This window comes from Martes martes (genome assembly GCF_963455335.1).
Source record: "Martes martes genome assembly, chromosome: 18".
Taxonomy (NCBI): domain Eukaryota; kingdom Metazoa; phylum Chordata; class Mammalia; order Carnivora; family Mustelidae; genus Martes; species Martes martes.
In genome coordinates, this window is record NC_137906.1 from 8,277,969 (window position 1) to 8,295,685 (window position 17,717).

Consider the following 17,717-nt stretch of genomic DNA (forward strand, 5'->3'; position numbering starts at 1 on the left):
GACCGCGACCCAGGGAGGATCACGCAGCGAGGATCCGGCAGAAGCCCGCGAGAAAGGGCCCCAGCTAGGAGCGGAGTTGGGGCGGCAACCGGCTGCTGGAGACCCGACCCTGAGGCAGGGGTGGGCGGAGCCGGGGGCCGGTCCCGGGGCTGGGCTTGGGCGGGGCCTGAGGCTGGGGCTGCGGTGGGCGGGGCCTCAGGTGGGAGGCGGTGCCTAAGCCTCCGCGGACCCGCGCTCAGGTGAGCCCGACTGCGCTGCGCCTTCCTTCGGGTCTTGGTGGCAAGAATGGGGCAGGAACTGGGGCACTAGTGCGCCCCAGCAGCTCTGAGTTTCTCTCCTAATTTGGGTAGGAGCTGAGGTTTCCCAAGGGAGACCGCGACACGGGGCCCCTGAGCCCTTCTATTCCGGAGCTGCTTTTCTGGGGGTCCTCGCTAGGGCTTGGGGACCAGCACCCCTGTGTGAAATTCTGGGTAAAACTTAGCAGTTTGTGCCTGTGATGTGTTCCTGGGGTGCCCAGACCCCAAAGAGGTAGAAATCAAGTCCTCCTGTCACCAAAGAGACGTAGGTGCCCAGAGAAGGCCGTGAGTTGTTGAAGGTCACTCAGTTGTGCTCAGGCCTTGACCAGGACTTTCCACCAATGCCTGGTGGGCCTCGACCCGCAGATCCTGGAGAACCCCGACTTGGAGCACTCACTTGTCCCGCTTGACCTTATGCTCCCACCCATGCCGGTCCTTCTCCAGAAGTTAATAGCTTGAGACCGACTTTTCAGCCTGATTCCAATGAGACAGTCATCTGCAGGGCCAGGCGAACCCCCAGGTCACACCATTGTGACAAATTCAGTTTAGGATTGCTTGGGGGCAGGTGTTGGAGCCGGGAACTAATGTGTTACAAGGCCCGGCTGTGCACTCTGTGTGCTTGGTGGGCCTGCAAGCCGGATGACTTGAGGGGGAGCGAGGTTTTCATGGTGGGGAGCTTAGAAAGGGGTCCCCAAGGACAGTGGGAGGGGTGGAAGCAGGAGAAGGCATCCTTATCTTTTTGGCCTCCCCAGCCATCAGCCCCCCTCCCCCACCCCTGACGGGAACTAGGAGGCCAAAGTCTGCCCCAAGGTCAAAAAAATTGATTGTTTTGCAGGGAGGGGGCAGGAGTGGGACTGTGGAGGGATTGGCAGGGGACGGCACAGCCCCTTGTCCTCTAGCCTGGGCTGGGGGTTCATATCTGGAAGGCTGGACTGAGGCCAGGACAGTGCCCCCACCCCTCTGGGGGGAGAAGAACGGCTGGGGCTCAGGCTGCCTGCCAGGGCTGATAAGGGGCCCTCTTGGGGCTCCCACAAACGGTTTATCACTGTGGGGGGAACGGCCTGCAGGGCTCAGGAGGGGGCATGAGCATGGAGCGACTTTGGGGTCTACTTCAGAGAACGGTAAGACCAAATGGGGTTGGGGGACACTTTAGGCCTTCTCTCCAGGTCCTTACGCCCCCTCCCAAACCCCAAGGCTGGTCCTTGCAGCTTGCCTCTGGGGACCCTTTCCCCTGCCTTGTGCTCCTTTGGCACTCCAGAGTCACTGGCGGTTATGGCCAGATCCTACGCCCCGTGCCTCCTTCCCCCCCAGTCTCATGCCCATCGCGCCCCCGCCCCCCGCAGCAAAGGTTGTCCCCACGACCCTCTCAGACCATCTACAAGCGTGTGGAGGGCACGCGGCAGTGGCGCCTGGAGGAGGAAGAGGAAGACGGGGAGGAGGGGGCTGAGCCAGCAGCCCACTTCTGCCCCATGGAGCTGAGGGGCCCCGACCTGGGCTCTCGGGCAGGGAGGCAAACCCTTGGACTCTGGGCAGCAGCGGGACGAAAGGCTGCCCCCTACCTGGTCCTGACAGCTCTGCTGATCTTCACTGGGGGTGAGAGTCTTCCCGCCCCCACCAGGGAAGGGTCTGGGTTGGGGGGATTTACGGAGTCCGGAGCGGGGCGCAAGGGGAGTCTCCATCTTGCCATCCCCCAGCTTTCCTTCTGGGCTACGTGGCCTTCCGCGGGTCCTGCCAGGCATGTGGGGATGACGTGTTGGTGGTCAGCGAGGACGTAAACTATGAGCCGGGCCCAGACTCCCACCGGGGCACATTGTACTGGAGCGACCTCCAGGCCATGTTCCTGCGGTTCCTGGGGGAGGGGCGCCTGGAGGACACCATCAGGTAGGGATCAGCCTGTCCCCTTCCCCTGGCCTTGAAAACCCTCCTCATTCACTTGGTTGGACCCCGCTTCCTTTCCTCTCCTCCTAGGACCCTGATGTGGGGTCCCTTCTGAGTCCTTCCACTCGCCTCCCTGGCCTCCCTGTTCCGCGGTCCTGGGAAGGATGTATGTTTGGAGCCCAGGGGAGGGAGAGTGTTCTGGAGATAAGAGGGCAAAGGGCTCGGGGTCTGAACAGCACGCTTGGATGATTCGGGAGCAGACTGAGTGAGAGCAGAGGGGTCCAGTATCCAGATAGGAGGCAGGACAGATCCAGAAAAGTCCTGACTGCCACATCGTGGAGCCTGGATTTTGACCTGGGACTGTGGGAGCTCTAGGGGCCCGGGGCAGAAAGAGGGGGCGGGGAGCTCTGAGGAGGGATATTTAAAGGAATCAGAAAAAAACCCAAGAAACTAAAAAGGAGAAAGCAAATGCATTCGAGAGCACAGAGATGCCAGCCAGACGCAGACCACACGGAGCAGAGCACGAGCAGGTCAGGTTTCTCTTGTTTTGCTGAGGTCACTTTCCCCATTGGGAAGGAGCTGCCCAGGCAGGTCCAGAAAAGAGGTAGGGCCACCAGGAGCCCTCTCTTGGGTCAGGAATAGCATTTCAGTGGATTTTCCTGGGGTTTCTAAGAAGAAACTCATATAAGCTCTAGATAGTGAGAGATACATAGTTTCTTTCTCAATGGTTATGCCCTTTCTTTTTCTTTGCTTTATCACATTAGAGAGGACATGAATTTAGGTAATAATGACAGGAGATAGGCCTGTCTCCTGACTTGCATAGGAATTTTTTTAAAAAAGATTTTATTTATTTATTTGACAGAGATCACAAGTAGTCAGAGAGGCACGCGGCAGGTGGGGGTGGGGAGCATGCTCCCTGCTGAGCAGAGAGCCCAATGCAGGGGCTCGATCCCAGGACCCTGAGATCATGACCTGAGCCATAGGCAGAGGCTTTAACCCACTGAGCCACCCAGGCGCCCCTGGACTTTTTTTTTTTTCCCCAAATATTTTTCCAGAATGTACTGAAATGATCATCTGATTTTTCTGCTTCAATTTATGTCTGTATGTTTTTAGTGTATGTTTCTGTCGTAATTGGTATTGATAGATTTTTCTCGTCTTCATGGGATCAGTGTGAAACTTGATCGAAGTGTATTACTACTCTTTGGATACATTGGACCCACCTTGCTCAAAGACCTTGTGTCTGTGCCATCAACAACATGCGGGCCTCTTTATTTTCTTGAGCAAGAGTTGTCGTCTGGATGCAGGCCGAGCAGGCGGTTGGTTTGTCAGGTCCCATGGGCAGGTGTGGCACCGGGGATGCCATCAGGGGGCAGGGAGGCAAGAGGGGGATGGTGAGGGAGGTGAGCAGTGAAGTGATCCACCATTCCAGGGTGGATGGAGAAGGAAGGAACGGGATAGTCTGGAGCACTCAGTGGGGTTGAAAAGCAGGCGTAGTGGGGGGGAGGGTCAAGAAGCAAGCCGGAACCTGGAAAGATCTAGTCAGAGAGTGGGATATTGGAACTTTAAAGATTTATCTGATCTCCCGTGTTCTATTTATCTGCATGTGTCCAGCACCTAGCACAATGCCTGGCATTTACGTGGGTGTTCAGTAAATCCCCGGTGGGTAAAGATTCCGGAGTTGGAATTCTGAGTAACCACAAGCCCGATGTGGGTGTGGCAAGGGAAGTGAGCGGCTGGACTCAGTGACGCTGATGATGTCATTCATTCATTTATCCACCAAACGTCCTTGAGCCCGTACTCTGTGGCAGGTGCTCAGCTAAGTAGGTGGGGGCAGTGGAGAGGACAAAAGTCTGGGCCTTGTCCTTGTGAAGCTTACAGCCTATGGGGGAAAATCAGTACCGAACTAATAATCACTTTCATGACAATGTATTTATTACCACGGTCACTGTTTCGAAGGAAAAGTAAAGGGTGTGGGGAATGACTATAACCAGGGGGACCTGACTTAGATTGGGGGCCAGGGAAGGCTTCCTGGAGGAGGTGATGAGCTGAAGCCTGGGGGTGAGTCGATCACCCCGCAAAGAGAAGGTAGAAAAGCATTTCAGTCAGAGAAGAGTAGGTGCAAAGGGTCTGGGGTGGGAAATGGTGGCTTCTTGGAGGAAGTGGAGGAAGGTCCATGTGGTTGTCTGAAGGAGAGCAGAGGGGTCCGGTATCCAGACAAGCGGTGGGACAGACCCAGAAAAGTCTTGAAGGTCCCATCATGGACCTTGGATTTTTGACCTGTGGCCTCAGGGAGCTTTGGTGTCAGGGTGGATATAGCTCAGGCCATAAAAAGCCTTAATGCCTACCCAAACTGCTTTGGATTTTATTCTAAGAGAAAAGAGAGAAATGAAGACTTTTTTTTTTTTTTTTAAGATTTTATTTATCTGAGAGTGAGAGAGCAAGAGAGACAGAGAGCAGGAGGAGTGGGGAGGGGCCGAGGGAGAGGAAGAAGCAGGCTCCCCGCTGAGCAGGGAGCCCAACACTGGGCTTGATCCTAGGACCCTAGGATCATGACCCAAGCCGAAGGCAGACGCTTAACCGACTGAGCCAGCCAGGTGCCCCAGTGAAGGGCTTTTTAAATTTTTCTCCCTAGCCCGGAGCTCTCTTTCCCATCCCCTCCCCCAGAAGCAACGCATCTTTTTTTCTTTTTTAAAGGTTTTATTTATTTATTGGACAGACAGAGATCACAAGTAGGCAGAGAGGGGCTGGGGAGGAGCAGGCTCCCTGCTGAGCAGAGAGCTTGATGTGGGGCTCGATCCTTAGACCCTGAAGTCATGACCTGAGCCAAAGGCAGAGGCTTAACCCACTAAGCCACCCAGGTTCCTCTAGAAGCACCTCATCTGATATTTGCTGTGTGTCTTGAAATTCACACATGGCCTTGTCATATGTGTAATGTTTTATGGGCATGTGTAGATTTTTCAAAACATAAATGTTTGCATAAAATCTTCTGTGTCCATTATTTTAAAAGTTAAGCCATATGGAAAAATACAAAGAGGAAAGTTAAAAAAAAAAAATCAGGGGCGCCTGGGTGGCTCAGTGGGTTAAAGCCTCTGCCTTTGGCTCAGGTCATGATCTCAGGGTCCTGGGATTGAGCCCCCGCATCGGGCTCTCTGCTCAGCGGGGAGCCTGCTTCCCTTCCTCTCTCTCTGCCTGCCTCTCTGCCTACTTGTGATCTCTGTCTGTCAAATACATAAATAAAATCTTCTAAAAAAAATCATTCCAAGAGGCACTGCTTAGATATAGCTATCTCTGGTGTGTGTTTTTAATTTTGATAAACTTTTTTTTTTAACTTAACACGGTGTTTTCAAGGTCTATCCATATTGCGCCGTGCACATCAAATTTATTGTTAGGCACAGGAATCCACACTGTGCATCACGTATTTTACAAATGCACTGACATATGCTCACTCTTTCTTTCTTTCCTACTTTCTTTCTTTTATTTTTAAGATTTTATTTATTTGAGAAAGAGAGAGAGAAGAGGGAGAGCATGAGCAGGGGGAGGGGCAGAGGGAGAGGGAGAAGCAGACTTCCTACTGAGCAGGGAGCCTGAGGAGGGGCTCAATCCCAGAACCCCAGGACCCCAGAACCCTGGGATCATGACCTGAGCCAAAGGCAGACACTTAACTGACTGAGCCACCCAGGTGCCCTTGACAGATGCAGTTTCAAACAAATGCTTGAGCTCCTGGATTGGGATGGGAGGAGGCAGCAGGAATGGTACCGAGAAAGCCCCAGTGACCACGAGTCCTGGGGTGCAGGGGTCCTCTTGAGAGCTGAGGCGTGGAGGCTGGGACTAAGGCACATCCTGCACATGGATTTTGAAGTGGCAACACGGAGCGAGGGGACCGTGTGTGGAGAGGAAAATGCTAAGCCAGATGCCAAAGTCCTTGATGAAAGCAGACAAGGGACGGATTGGCTGGAAGAAGGACAGAAGGGGGGAGAGCTGGAGGGCAAAGGCTTCAAAGGAGGTTTACCGGAGGAGAAATGGTCAGAAATTCCAACAGTGGAGCGGGGAGCCTGCTTCCGCTCCAAGCCCGGGTGGTATAAGAACCTGAGTTCTCTCCTGAGCTCAAGAGCCCCACAGGAGACCTAGCCTCTCAGGGGACAGCTTGGGTTTCTGCCACAACAACAGGTAGAGGGGTATTCGATGAGGATGCTGAGGAGGGAGGGGTCTGCCTTGGAGCACGCACAGGTCAAGTCCGATGGCAGGGAGGCCATGGGGGGGCAGCCTGCGGCAGGAGTGAGATGTTAGAACGGGGACAACGCGCTCACTTAGTTAGGTGGTGACTATGGAAGAAGACAAGGGACCCGCTATCCTATCAGGAGCCATAGTGTCAGATGTCTCCGTGCGGTGCAGCTCGAGGACGGGGGAGACGGAGGGCCGCCCCTGCCCACTTAGTCCTTTAGAAGAAAAGCGTTTTCATGGGTGGCCAGTGTGCATGTGTGTGTATGTGTGTGTGTGCACGTGTGTCGGGGGCGGGGGGAGTAGATTGGTGAGTTTGACCTGGGCAAGGAAAAACCTAAGGGATGGTGGGCAGGATAGCTAAGCTTATCCGATGCTAAGGCTTTAAGCAAAAGGAGGTGACCTTAGAGATAGCCCAGGTGGTGACCAGATGAATGGTGATGGCCCGGGTCAGGGAGAGACTTAGGAGCCCCTCACCGCCCAGAGCCCAGGGCGACCCCACGTCTCTGGCATCATTCCGTCCTCCCGCCCTCTCCTCCAGGCGTCCAGAAGTCCCTCTCCCCTTCCGCGCCCCAATCCCACCTCTTCCCGCTCAGGCAAACCAGCCTTCGGAAAAGGGTGGCTGGCTCGGCCGGGATGGCCGCTCTGGCTCAGGACATCCGGGGGGCGCTCTCGAGCCAAAAGCTGGACCACGTGTGGATGGACACGCACTACGTGGGGCTGCAGTTTCCCGACCCGTGAGTGCGCGGGGGGCGCGCGGGGGGCGCGCGGGGGGCGCGCGGGGGGCGCGCGGGGGGCGCGCGGGGGGCGCGCGGGGGGCGCGCGGGGGGCGCGCGGGGGGCCACGGAGACGCTCACCACCTCTGCCCTTCAGTGCTCATCCCAATACCCTGCACTGGGTCGATGCGGCTGACACGCTCGGGGAGCCCCTGCCGCTGGAGGACCACGACGTCTACTGTCCCTACAGCGCCACGGGCAACGCCACGGTGAGCGTCCCCTGTCCCGCCCCCAAGTCGGGAACAGCGCGCACCCTTTTTCGGGTGGCGGAGGAGGGACCCGGAGAGCACGCCTCACCGTCCTCCCCATCCCCAGGGAGAGCTGGTGTACGCCCACTACGGGCGGCCCGAGGACCTGCAGGACCTGCGGGCCCGGGGCGTGGAGACGGCGGGGCGCCTCCTGCTGGTGCGCTTGGGGGAGATCAGCTTCGCCCAGAAGGTGAGCGTCCCTGAATGGGGGAGTGGAACCGGGAGGATGCGGGGCCGGGGAACGGGATAGCGGCAGATGGGAAGCGTCTAGGAGGCTGTCGGAGAGAGAAAAGGGAGAACCAAGTGGGTCGTAAGAAAATGTTGGCAGGGGCGCCTGGGTGGCTCAGTGGGTTAAGCCTCTGCCTTCAGCTCAGGTTATGATCCCAGGGTCCTGGGATCAAGCCCCACATCGGGCTCTCTGCTCAGCAGGGAGCCTGCTTCGCCCTCTCTCTCTGCCTGCCTCTCTGCCTACTTGTGATCTCTCTCTCTGTTAAATAAATAAATAAAATCTTTTTAAAAAATGTTGGCAGGAAAAGTTGGGATGGGGAACAGACACGGAGGAATGCAGAGGACAGTGGGACAGTGCCAAGGCACTCGGAGAAGGCGGGAAGATGAGGGTCAGGCGGTGCCCACAGGCTCTCTGTGGTTCCATGAGAGCGGAGTGGAGACCGTGCTACTTCCCTCTTCCTTGCTTCTCCTGCCCTTACAACTGGGTGCTCTCCGGGAGAAGGGGTCGGTTAGCCACTTCCCTTCCCCAGGTGGCCAGTGCCCAGGACTTTGGGGCCGGAGGAGTACTCATATACCCCGATCCGGCAGACTTCTCCCAGGACCCACACAAGCTCGGCCTGTCCAGCCACAGGGCTGTGTATGGACATGTGAGTCTGGGGCAGCCAGCAGTGGATTCTTGGGGTCCCCAGAACTGGACCTCCTTGTCTGGGATGAGGCCGGTAGGCTACTCCTGGGAGCCCAGCTCACAGCTTCGGTGTGGACATCCCTTTCCTCGCAGGTGCACCTGGGAACTGGGGACCCCTACACGCCTGGCTTCCCTTCCTTTAATCAAACCCAGTTCCCTCCAGTCCAGTCCTCCGGCCTCCCTAACATTCCCGCCCAGCCCATCAGTGCGGACATTGCCTCCCTCCTGCTGAGGTGAGGGGCCTGTGGGGGCTGGGAGGGGAGGAGGAGGGGAGACGTAGCTAGCCTGTAAAGTGCTTTTGGGTGAAGCAGGAAAAGGTTCATCCTCTGGGTGGCAGTTTGAGCAGGACACAACCTGCACAACTGTCCACGGCAGCAGACCGAGTGCAGAAGTCGAGCTGGAGCCGGAAGGTGGGAGGGAAAGCGCAAAGAGGGAGCTCTGGGCTCTTCTACAGCCTGGGCCTCTGTGCCGCTTCTGACCCTTTCTGCCCCACCTCTCTCCAGGAAGCTCCAAGGCCCTGTGGCCCCCCAGGAATGGCAGGGGCGCCTCCCAGTCTCCCCTTATCGCCTGGGCCCTGGGCCAGGCTTGCGCCTCGGGGTCAACAACCACCGGGTCTCTACCCCCATCAGCAACATCTTTGGCTGCATCGAGGGCCGCTCCGAGCCAGGTGTGCTAGCTTGCCCAGCATCACCCACAGCCAGCAGTTGGGGAGCTGCCACTCATGAACCCTAGCTAGAGATGGGGATGGTGCAGGTGGCCCCGGGGGCGTGGGCAAGAGTGGTGCTCAGTGGAGGGGGCGGCAGGGCTGAGCAGGGAGGGAGGCTCTCGAGTTGAAGCTGATCTGGGACTGAGTGGGGTGGCAAAGAGTGGATCCCATGGTCAAATCTGTCCAGAAACGGGATGGGCAGCTTGCTACAGTAGTGAGTTCTCTAGCACGGGAGGGGAGCAAGCATGAGTTGGGTGATCTTACAGCATGAACGGGACTTCCTGTGAGATAGACAAACCTTTCAAACCTAACTAGATGTGGAGAGCAATGGGCAATCAAAGTGGGTTTTTGAGCCAAAGAGTGTGGTACCTACAAGCACTGATGGAGAGACACGGGGTGGGGGGCGTGTGGCGGCTCAGAGGAGAATGCGGGGAGCAGGGGTGGGGGTGGATTAGAGAGAGGCGTGAAGGAGGAAAACCTGTCAGGACTTGCGCAGGACATGGCCGGCCAGGGAGGTGATGGAGTCCAGCATGAGGCCAGGCACCTGCTGAGGGAGCAGGCCATCCAGGCAGGGCCGAGGGGAGGAGGGCCACTCTCCTTGGGGACAGCAAGGATCGCAGGGCTGGGGCTGCAGAGATGTGAGGGGCTGGGAGGTGGAGAGTGGTGGGGGGCGGGGCTGGGAAATGGTGGGGAGGCCCCATGAGCACGCACCCTCCCAGGTAGTCTCTGGGTTCTCCCAGTGTCAGGACGTGGACCCCAAGTCTCCCCTCCTACAGATCACTATGTTGTCATCGGGGCCCAGAGGGATGCTTGGGGCCCAGGTGCGGCCAAGTCCGCCGTGGGGACGGCCATCCTGCTGGAGCTGGTGCGGACCTTTTCCTCCATGGTGAGCAACGGTAAGGTCAGGGCCTGGGCCGGGCAGCCGGGGCTGTGGCCCGAGCCAGCACAGGGCAGAGAGGCAGGCGGGCACAGGCTAGAGGGTGGCCAGGCAGACCTGGGCTCCAAACCTGGCTTCCTCACGTCGTCGCAGCTGCACGGCCCCGGGCGAGTCGTTTTTCTCCTGTTTCCTCCCGAGAACAGAATAGAGTTGGCCCTTGAGCAACGCCAGGGTCAGGGGCGCTGACTCCGCTCAGCTGAAAATCTGCATGTACGGGGACCCGAGCGGTTCAAAGCCACGTTCAAGGGGCAGCTGTAGTAATGGTCCTTGGTCTGAGTGAAGCATTAGGCAGAGACTCCGGAGGAAAGCTAGCTCCGTCCCTGTGCCGCAGGACAGAAGAAGACAAAGGTGGGTCTCTGCTGGCCTCCGGCAGAGCCCGTCCTCCTGACCCGCTCTGCTTCCAGGCTTCCAGCCCCGCAGGAGTCTGCTGTTCATCAGCTGGGACGGAGGGGACTTTGGGAGTGTGGGCTCCACGGAGTGGCTGGAGGTAACGTGGGGTCCAGGGCTGGGGGTCAGGCAGTGGGGAGGAGGGGGTGTTAAACTCCACGTCCCTCACCCACAGGGCTACCTCAGCGTGCTGCACCTCAAAGCCGTGGTCTACGTGAGCTTGGACAATGCAGTGCTGGGTGAGTGGGGACGGGGGGGCACCCCCTGGGGCCGCTCTGCGGCACGTTGGCCGCGGGGCCCAGCCGGAGCCTGGCATTCCTTGTCCCTCTCTGCAGGCGATGACAAGTTCCATGCCAAGACCAGCCCCCTTCTGATCAGCCTCATAGAGAATATTCTGAAGCAGGCAAGAGCCTGGCCGGGAGCCGGGGATGAAGGGAAGCTGGTGGCAGCCAGCGCCTGACCCGTGCCCCGTGTCCTGCCCCCCCCAGGTGGACTCCCCTAACCGCAGTGGGCAGACCCTCTTTGAGCAGGTGACCTTCAACAGTCACAGCTGGGACGCTGAAGTGTAAGTTGGGGCCAGGAGGGCGGGAGGACAGCTGTGTGGGGAGCCGAAGCCACAAGCCCTCCCACCTGCCCACTCCCAGGATCCGGCCGCTGCCCATGGACAGCAGTGCCTACTCCTTCACGGCCTTTGCGGGGGTCCCTGCCGTCGAGTTCTCCTTCGTGGAGGTGAGACTTCCTGGCCCTGCCCCGGAGCAGCAGCCCCCCAGCCTCTGTGTCCCGTGCCCCTGCGCCAGCCCGAGTCCTGTCCCGGCAGGATGGCCAGGCGTACCCGTTCCTGCACACGAAGGATGACACGTACGAGAACCTACACACGATGCTGCGAGGCCGCCTGCCCGCTGTGGCCCAGGCTGTGGCCCAGCTCGCGGGGCAGCTCCTCATCCGGCTCAGCCACGATCACCTGCTGCCTCTGGACTTCGGCCGCTACGGGGACGTGGTCCTCAGGCACATCGGCAGCCTCAACGAGTTCTCCGGGGACCTGAAGGTCCAACATACCAACGCTGCTCCTGGCTTCTGGGGGTGGGGGGCGCTATATCCCCTTAAAGGGTTGCCCCTGCTCCTCAGTCCTTAGGGTCTGGTCCCCTCTGGCAGCCCAGCCCCTTGACTCCTGCCCTAGGACCCAACTGGTACCCTCCCAACCACCCAGGTCTTCTTCCCTCTCCCAGCATCCCGTCCCCCTACAGCCCCTCCTCCTGCCAGCCCTGGGGTCCCAGCCTAGGCCCCCGTGTCTGGCCCCAGCCTGCACCTCCACCCTCAGGCCCGCGGGCTGACCCTCCAGTGGGTGTACTCGGCGCGGGGGGACTACATCCGCGCCGCAGAGAAGCTTCGAAAGGAGATCTACAGCTCGGAGGAGAGCGATGAGCGGCTGATGCGCATGTACAACGTGCGGATCATGAGGGTGAGGCCCTGCGCCCCCTACCTCCCCTACCTCCCTTCCCTCCTCTCCCTTCCCTCCCTGCAGGGCCAGCCCAGCGCATTGCATTGCGCGCTCTAGTCTGCTGTCTCTGCTTTTACTTCGTCCCTATCCTCCGGCTCCCAGTCCTGGACTCCAAGCTCACAGACCAGCCAAAAAGTGATAAAACAGGGAGGGCCGGCTGCTTGGCCAATGGTTGACAGACCACGTGGCAGAATGGGGATACACCCCCACCACACACACACACACACACACACACACACACACACACACGATTGTCCACGGTACAAGAGGCACAAGCTTCTGGCCCAGGAGGGGCAAATGCTTAAGAAATCCAGAGCACGGAGAGCTCTCTTCCTTCTGGTAATAAGGTGGGTGAAACCCAGAGAAGCTGCCTGGGGGAGGTGTCAGGTAAAGTTATACAAGACCTTAGTCCTTGGCCCATTCCTCCTGCTTAGTTTGGAAGTCTTTGCAACCCACACTCCATCTCCTTCTCCATCCCCTCTTCCTTCCATTTCTTTATCCCAAGAACTCAGTCTGGCCACGCACCGATTCTGGAAAATGGGCTAAGTAGGGGCTGTGGGCATGGGGAAAAGTCTACAGGGCGAAATTAGGAACTGGAGCGTCCTCTGTGAGTGTAGACTAGACAGGGGACCTGTAGTGTATGCCCGACAATGGTTTTGGAACATGTCTGGCCCCCCTTTTTTTTTTTTCCTCCTTGAGTCCCTGCCTGTTTTCCTTGGCATCACTCATTCTTTCTTTCCATTTACAAAGCCACCCCTCTTGCTCCTTTCTCCCGACCCCCCCGTATTCTCCTCTCTCTGCAGTTTCCTCTTCCTCCCCACTCCCTGACCTCTCCACCTCTCCTCCCCTTTGTCCCCTCCACTAAGACACCGGTGACCCTGCAGGTGAGACAAGAGATTGGGCCTCGTTCATTCTCATTTGCAGATCTTGTTCTAACCCCTGCTGTCCCAGACTCTAGGAACACAAAATGATACTCCCCTCACCCGACCCCCTAAGTTGCTACATGCCCCCCATCTGTGTGTAAGGGGCATGATTCAGACTCAGGGCTGGAGAGTAAAAGAGTCAGTACTTCAGAACCAGCAGCACAGAGCTGGGCCAGACCCAGGGAAGGTTGTGGCTCTAGACCAGGGGTTGGTAAACGATAGCCAGTGGGCCAAACATGGCCTGGTGCCTGTTTCTGCAAGTAAAGTTTTATGGAAACACAGCCATGCTCATGGATTTTCATATTGTTTGTGGCTGCTTGTGCGCTGGCTGTGGTGGCCAAGTTTAGCATTTGCAACAGAAACAACATGGCCTGCAAAACCAAAAATATTTACTATGTGCAGAAAAGGTTTGCCAAGCCCTGCTTTAGACTATGACGTTGGCCTTGAAGAATGGACAGAACTTGGGTCAGTGCAAAGAAAAGACATTTCGGAGTGGAGAGGCCCAGAGTAAGGGTGTGGTGGGGACATAGGCCTGGCTGTCCTTAGGAGCAGCGTGTGGGCCAGCAGAGCCAGAACAGAAGCCTGTGGAGAAGCAGGGGGCAGAGGTGCACCAAACAGTGGGATAGAGTTCACCTATGAGGAGCCTTGAATGCCAGGATGAGAAGTTTGGATTTTTAGAGTCCGGGCATCAAGCAAATTAGGAAGGTGTTTGAGCAGGGAGGTGATGTGGGCGGAGTGGACTTTTAGGAAAGATCTGGCCAGGATGTAAATGGAGAAGAGGGAATGACGTTAGCGAAGACCGAGATCTGGATGAGAGTGGCAGGTGGCAGAAGATGCTACCTGTGGGTGAGGGGACTGGAGTGATGTGAGACATGTGGAAGGAAACGGGACAGACGGGGTGTTGAGGGAAGAGGAGGAGGAAAACCATAGCATAGCTGCCATTTACTGAGGGCTGTGTGTGAGGCTGTGTAAGGTGCCCCCTTACCCACTGGGGAGGTCCAGAAGGGTGGAGGGCAGGATTCCAGTGGATCATTTGTCAGGTAGGCTTGGCAGTTATCCCGCGAGGTCCTGACTGCACAAGGGCGTGGATGAGCCCTTGGAGTGAAAGGTGGAGGACTTGAAAAGATAGGCGCTGGGAACCTGGGTGGCTCAGTGGGTTAAAGCCTCTGCTTTTGGCTCAGGTCATGATCCCAGGATCCTGGGATTGAGTCCCGCATCAGGCTCTCTGCTCAACAGGGAGTCTGCTTCCTCCTCTCTCTCTGCCTGCCTCTCTGCCTACTTGTGATCTTTGTCTGTCAAATAAATAAATAAAATCTTTAATAAAAAAAAAAAAAGATAGGCGCTAATGAGCTTAGAGATTACAATTTTCCTGGGGAGGCACCCACCCAATGGTAATTGAAAAGTTCCCCAAGTGATTCTTTTTTTTTTTTTTAATGATTTGTTTTATTTATTTGAGAGAGAGAGAGAATGAGAGAGAGAGAGAGCATGGGGGGTCAGAGGGGCAGTCAGAGGGAGAAGCAGACTCTCCACTGCGCAGGGGTCCTGATGCAGGATTCCATCCTGGGACTCCATGATCATGACCTGGGCTCAAGGTGGTCGCTTAACCAATCGATCCATCCAGGCGCCCTCCCCAAGTGATTCTGATATGCAGCCAGGGAGGAAAAACAATGGCGTGTAGGTAAGGAGAACAGAGGGTGTAGGTTGAACCTTGGGCTTGGCCATGGGTGGGAGCAGGAGGAACCAGAGAGGGTGGGAAGAAGGTGGACGAATCGGGCTAGGAGAAAGGCTGTCTCTGGAAAGACGTTATGCAGGGAGGACAGATAGACAGGCACTTAATTAGGGCTGACCAGTCCCTTTGACATTTGACTCTGGGCTGTGGACGTTCGTGGTGGTGAGGGGGAATGTAGACCATAGACTTCTTTGAGGCTTCAGCCGGGTAAGTGAATGGGTGAAGAGGGAAGACTGGGGAGACGTGGACGCAGGCTTGGAGGCCCAAGGCTTAGACCGGGATAGAACCCAAAACACAGCCCGAGGACGCATCCTACCCAGCTGCTGGTGACGTCAAGGAATGGCCGCTTCCGATTGGGTAGCCACAGGGAGGTGGGACTTGAAGCTGTTGCAATGTTCGCCAGCCGCGTACTAGGTCCCAAGCTGGGTGGGGAGTTGCTGTTCCGGCCCGCGCTGCCGGCGGAACCCCCACCCCGACCTGATCCCCTTCTTGGCGCAGGTGGAGTTCTACTTCCTGTCCCAGTACGTGTCGCCGGCCGACTCCCCGTTCCGCCACATTTTCCTGGGCCGCGGAGACCACACGCTGGGCGCGCTGCTCGACCACGTGCGGTTGCTGCGCTCAGGCGGCCCTGGAGACCCAGGGGCCGCCGCCTCCAGGGTGGCTCCCGGCCTGGGCTTCCAGGAGAGCCGCTTCCGACGCCAGCTGGCCCTTCTCACCTGGACGCTGCAGGGGGCCGCCAACGCACTTAGCGGGGACGTCTGGAACATCGATAACAACTTCTGAGGTCCATGGTGGGAGGAAGCGGGGGGGAGAAGCTGGGACATATGCTCGGAGCTCCTGCTCTCCCGTTAGAGTGATTTCTGGGTGATGGAGGTGCCTAGTACCACCTGTCGTTGCCAACCGATTTCTCATCAGCCCTTTCGGTCTCTGCAAGGGGCCCAGCCAAGATGCCAGCGCAGACACCCACCCCCAGGCCCTGCAGTGTAGGAGCAGGTGAGCTGTGCCTTCCACAATGGGCCGGCCATACTGTCAGCTAATCCGAGAGCATCCGCGTGCTCATCGCACAGCCTCTTCCCCTTCAGGAAAGGGGGTCCCCCACACCTAGCGACGCCTCTGGAAGGTTTCCTAGGCCCTGGGAGGGGGCCAGCCCTCTTGGTGGGAGAATGGCTGGAACTACCGTAGCCTATAGCCCCAGCAGGTGGTCTGCGGCGGGAGGGGCTGGGATTTGGACCTGAATAAACTAGATGGTGGCATGTGTTTATAAACACCTTTATGCTTCTTCCTTACTCTCACTCCACCCAGTCGCCCCTCAGTTGAGACAGGGAACGGTTGGGCAGAAGGGCCAGAGAAGGTAGAAGTAGATTTGGTCTCTCTGCGTGTCTTGGGAGGCCGCAGGCTGGGCTCTCACGTCCAGGGCAGCTGCATAAATCCTGGGGCTGGTCTTTGGGCTACTCCGTCCTCTTTTGCTCCCAGTATGGCATGACAGGTCCTACCCTGGTTCCAGCATGAGCCTCTGCCTTTCCCCCTGCCCACCTCCTTGAGCCCCTTGATCCTGACTGGGTTCTCAGGAGCCTGGAGGAGGGTCAGACCCTCCTCAGCTATTTCCTTCTCTGACATACGGTCCAGAACAAATTTCCCAAAGTGGTTTCTCGGCCCTTTACCTTGTCCATTTGTTTCTTGTAGCACATAGAATAATGGTCTGGAAAAAGATGTTCACGTCCTAATCCCCGGAACCTGTGAGTGAATGTTACCTTACACAACAAAAAGGACTTTTTGGATGTGATTAAATTGAGGATCTTGAGATGGGGAGTGTTTTCGCGCTGAAATGTGTCCCCCTCACCAGTGCTGAAGCCTGACCCTCAGGACCTCAGAGTCTGTATTTGGAGACAGGGCCTTAGGTTTGAATGAGGCCATTAGGGTGGGCCTAATCCAATCTAATCAGGGTCCTTATAAGAAAATTTGTCACGGGGGCGTCTGGGTGGCTCGGTCAGATGTCAGGCTCTTGACCTCAGCTCAGGTCTTGATCTCAGGGTCATGAGTTCAAGCCCTACACTGGGCTCTGCACTGGGTGTGGAATCTACTTTAAAAAAAAAAAAAGGGTGGGGGGAGTGCCTGGGTGGCTCAGTCAGTTAAGGGTCTGCCTTCAGCTCGGGTCATGATCTTAGAGTACTGGGTTTGAGCCCTACATCAGACTCTCTGCTCAGCAGGGAGCCTGCTTCCTCCTCCCTCTCTCTGCCTACTTGTGATCTCTCTCTGTCAAGTAAATAAATAAAATCTTTAAAAAAAAAAAAAAAGGACACAAGAGGAGCAGAGGTGGATAAAGGAGACGTGGCAGCAGAAGCAGAGAACAGACTTGAGTCTGTCTTAACATTATCTTGCTGATTTTTGTCCCCAGTCAACAACCTGCCAGTGTCACCGGCTGCCCCCCTTTCTTTCTTCTCTCTTGCTCTGCATCTGAGGGCTGGACACATACCTTTTGAGGATCCTGTTCTTTTCCTGTGCCTTAGTTTTCTTGCCTGGTTAAGTTGAGGTAATGTCAGGCAATGCCATCGCCCCCAATCTTGGCGGGGACCTTGGTGTTTCTGACCCACTAGAGCTTAAGTCTTAAAGGGAGAGACAAAAATAAGGCACACAAAGGGTTAAAAAGCAGAAAAGGATTCTGGGTATTAGAAGCATCTAGGCAGCCCTGGCAAGAGGCTCTGATGGCTCAAGACTATGAGACTGGATATGTGCAGTGGGCGGGATCGGGCAAGATTTGTTTCTTTGTAGGTTAAGTACATTAGTTTAGGGACGGGACCCTATTTGGGGGGCTAAAGGGGACCTTAAAAATCTGCTTGCCCAATTCCCTCATTTTAGAGGTAGAAAGAGAAGCTCAGGGGCGCCTGGGTGGCTCAGCGGGTTAAAGCCTCTGCCTTCGGCTCAGGTCATGATCCCAGCGTTCTGGGATCAAACCCACATCGGGCTCTCTGCTCAGCGGGGAGCCTGCTTCCTCCACTCTCTCTGTCTGCCTCTCTGCCTACTTGTGATCTCTGTCTCTGTCGAATAAATAAATAAAATCTTAAAAAAAAAAAAAAAGAAAAGAAAGAGAAGCTCAGAGAAGTTTAGGGATTTGCTCAAGGTCACACATTTTCCTGGTGTGACACTAGGACCAGAACCCAGGTCTTCTATATCCTCACTGGGCTCCTTGACTGTCCCCCCTTCCTGGGTG

General features: G+C 56.7%; 1 protein-coding gene across 2 annotated transcripts; it reads left to right on the forward strand.

Moving 5' to 3' along the window:
• Positions 1-205: 205 nt before the first annotated feature.
• On the forward strand, positions 206-15,774 carry TFR2 (transferrin receptor 2). 2 transcript variants are annotated; one of them, XM_080830926.1, is made up of 19 exons: positions 206-239; positions 1,364-1,417; positions 1,640-1,889; positions 1,991-2,177; positions 6,989-7,129; positions 7,266-7,377; positions 7,484-7,606; positions 8,175-8,291; positions 8,423-8,562; positions 8,833-8,996; positions 9,812-9,931; positions 10,377-10,459; positions 10,535-10,598; positions 10,695-10,762; positions 10,848-10,924; positions 11,004-11,088; positions 11,177-11,404; positions 11,678-11,818; positions 15,008-15,774. In XM_080830926.1, exons 2-19 carry the CDS (start codon positions 1,379-1,381, stop codon positions 15,290-15,292), a joined length of 2,424 nt encoding a protein of 807 aa, XP_080687052.1. In that variant the 5' UTR covers positions 206-239; positions 1,364-1,378; the 3' UTR covers positions 15,293-15,774. The 2 variants fall into 2 exon arrangements, with proteins under 2 accessions (XP_080687052.1, XP_080687053.1); XM_080830927.1 differs by having other exon boundaries at positions 226-239; positions 1,667-1,889.
• The last annotated feature ends 1,943 nt before the right edge of the window (positions 15,775-17,717 follow it).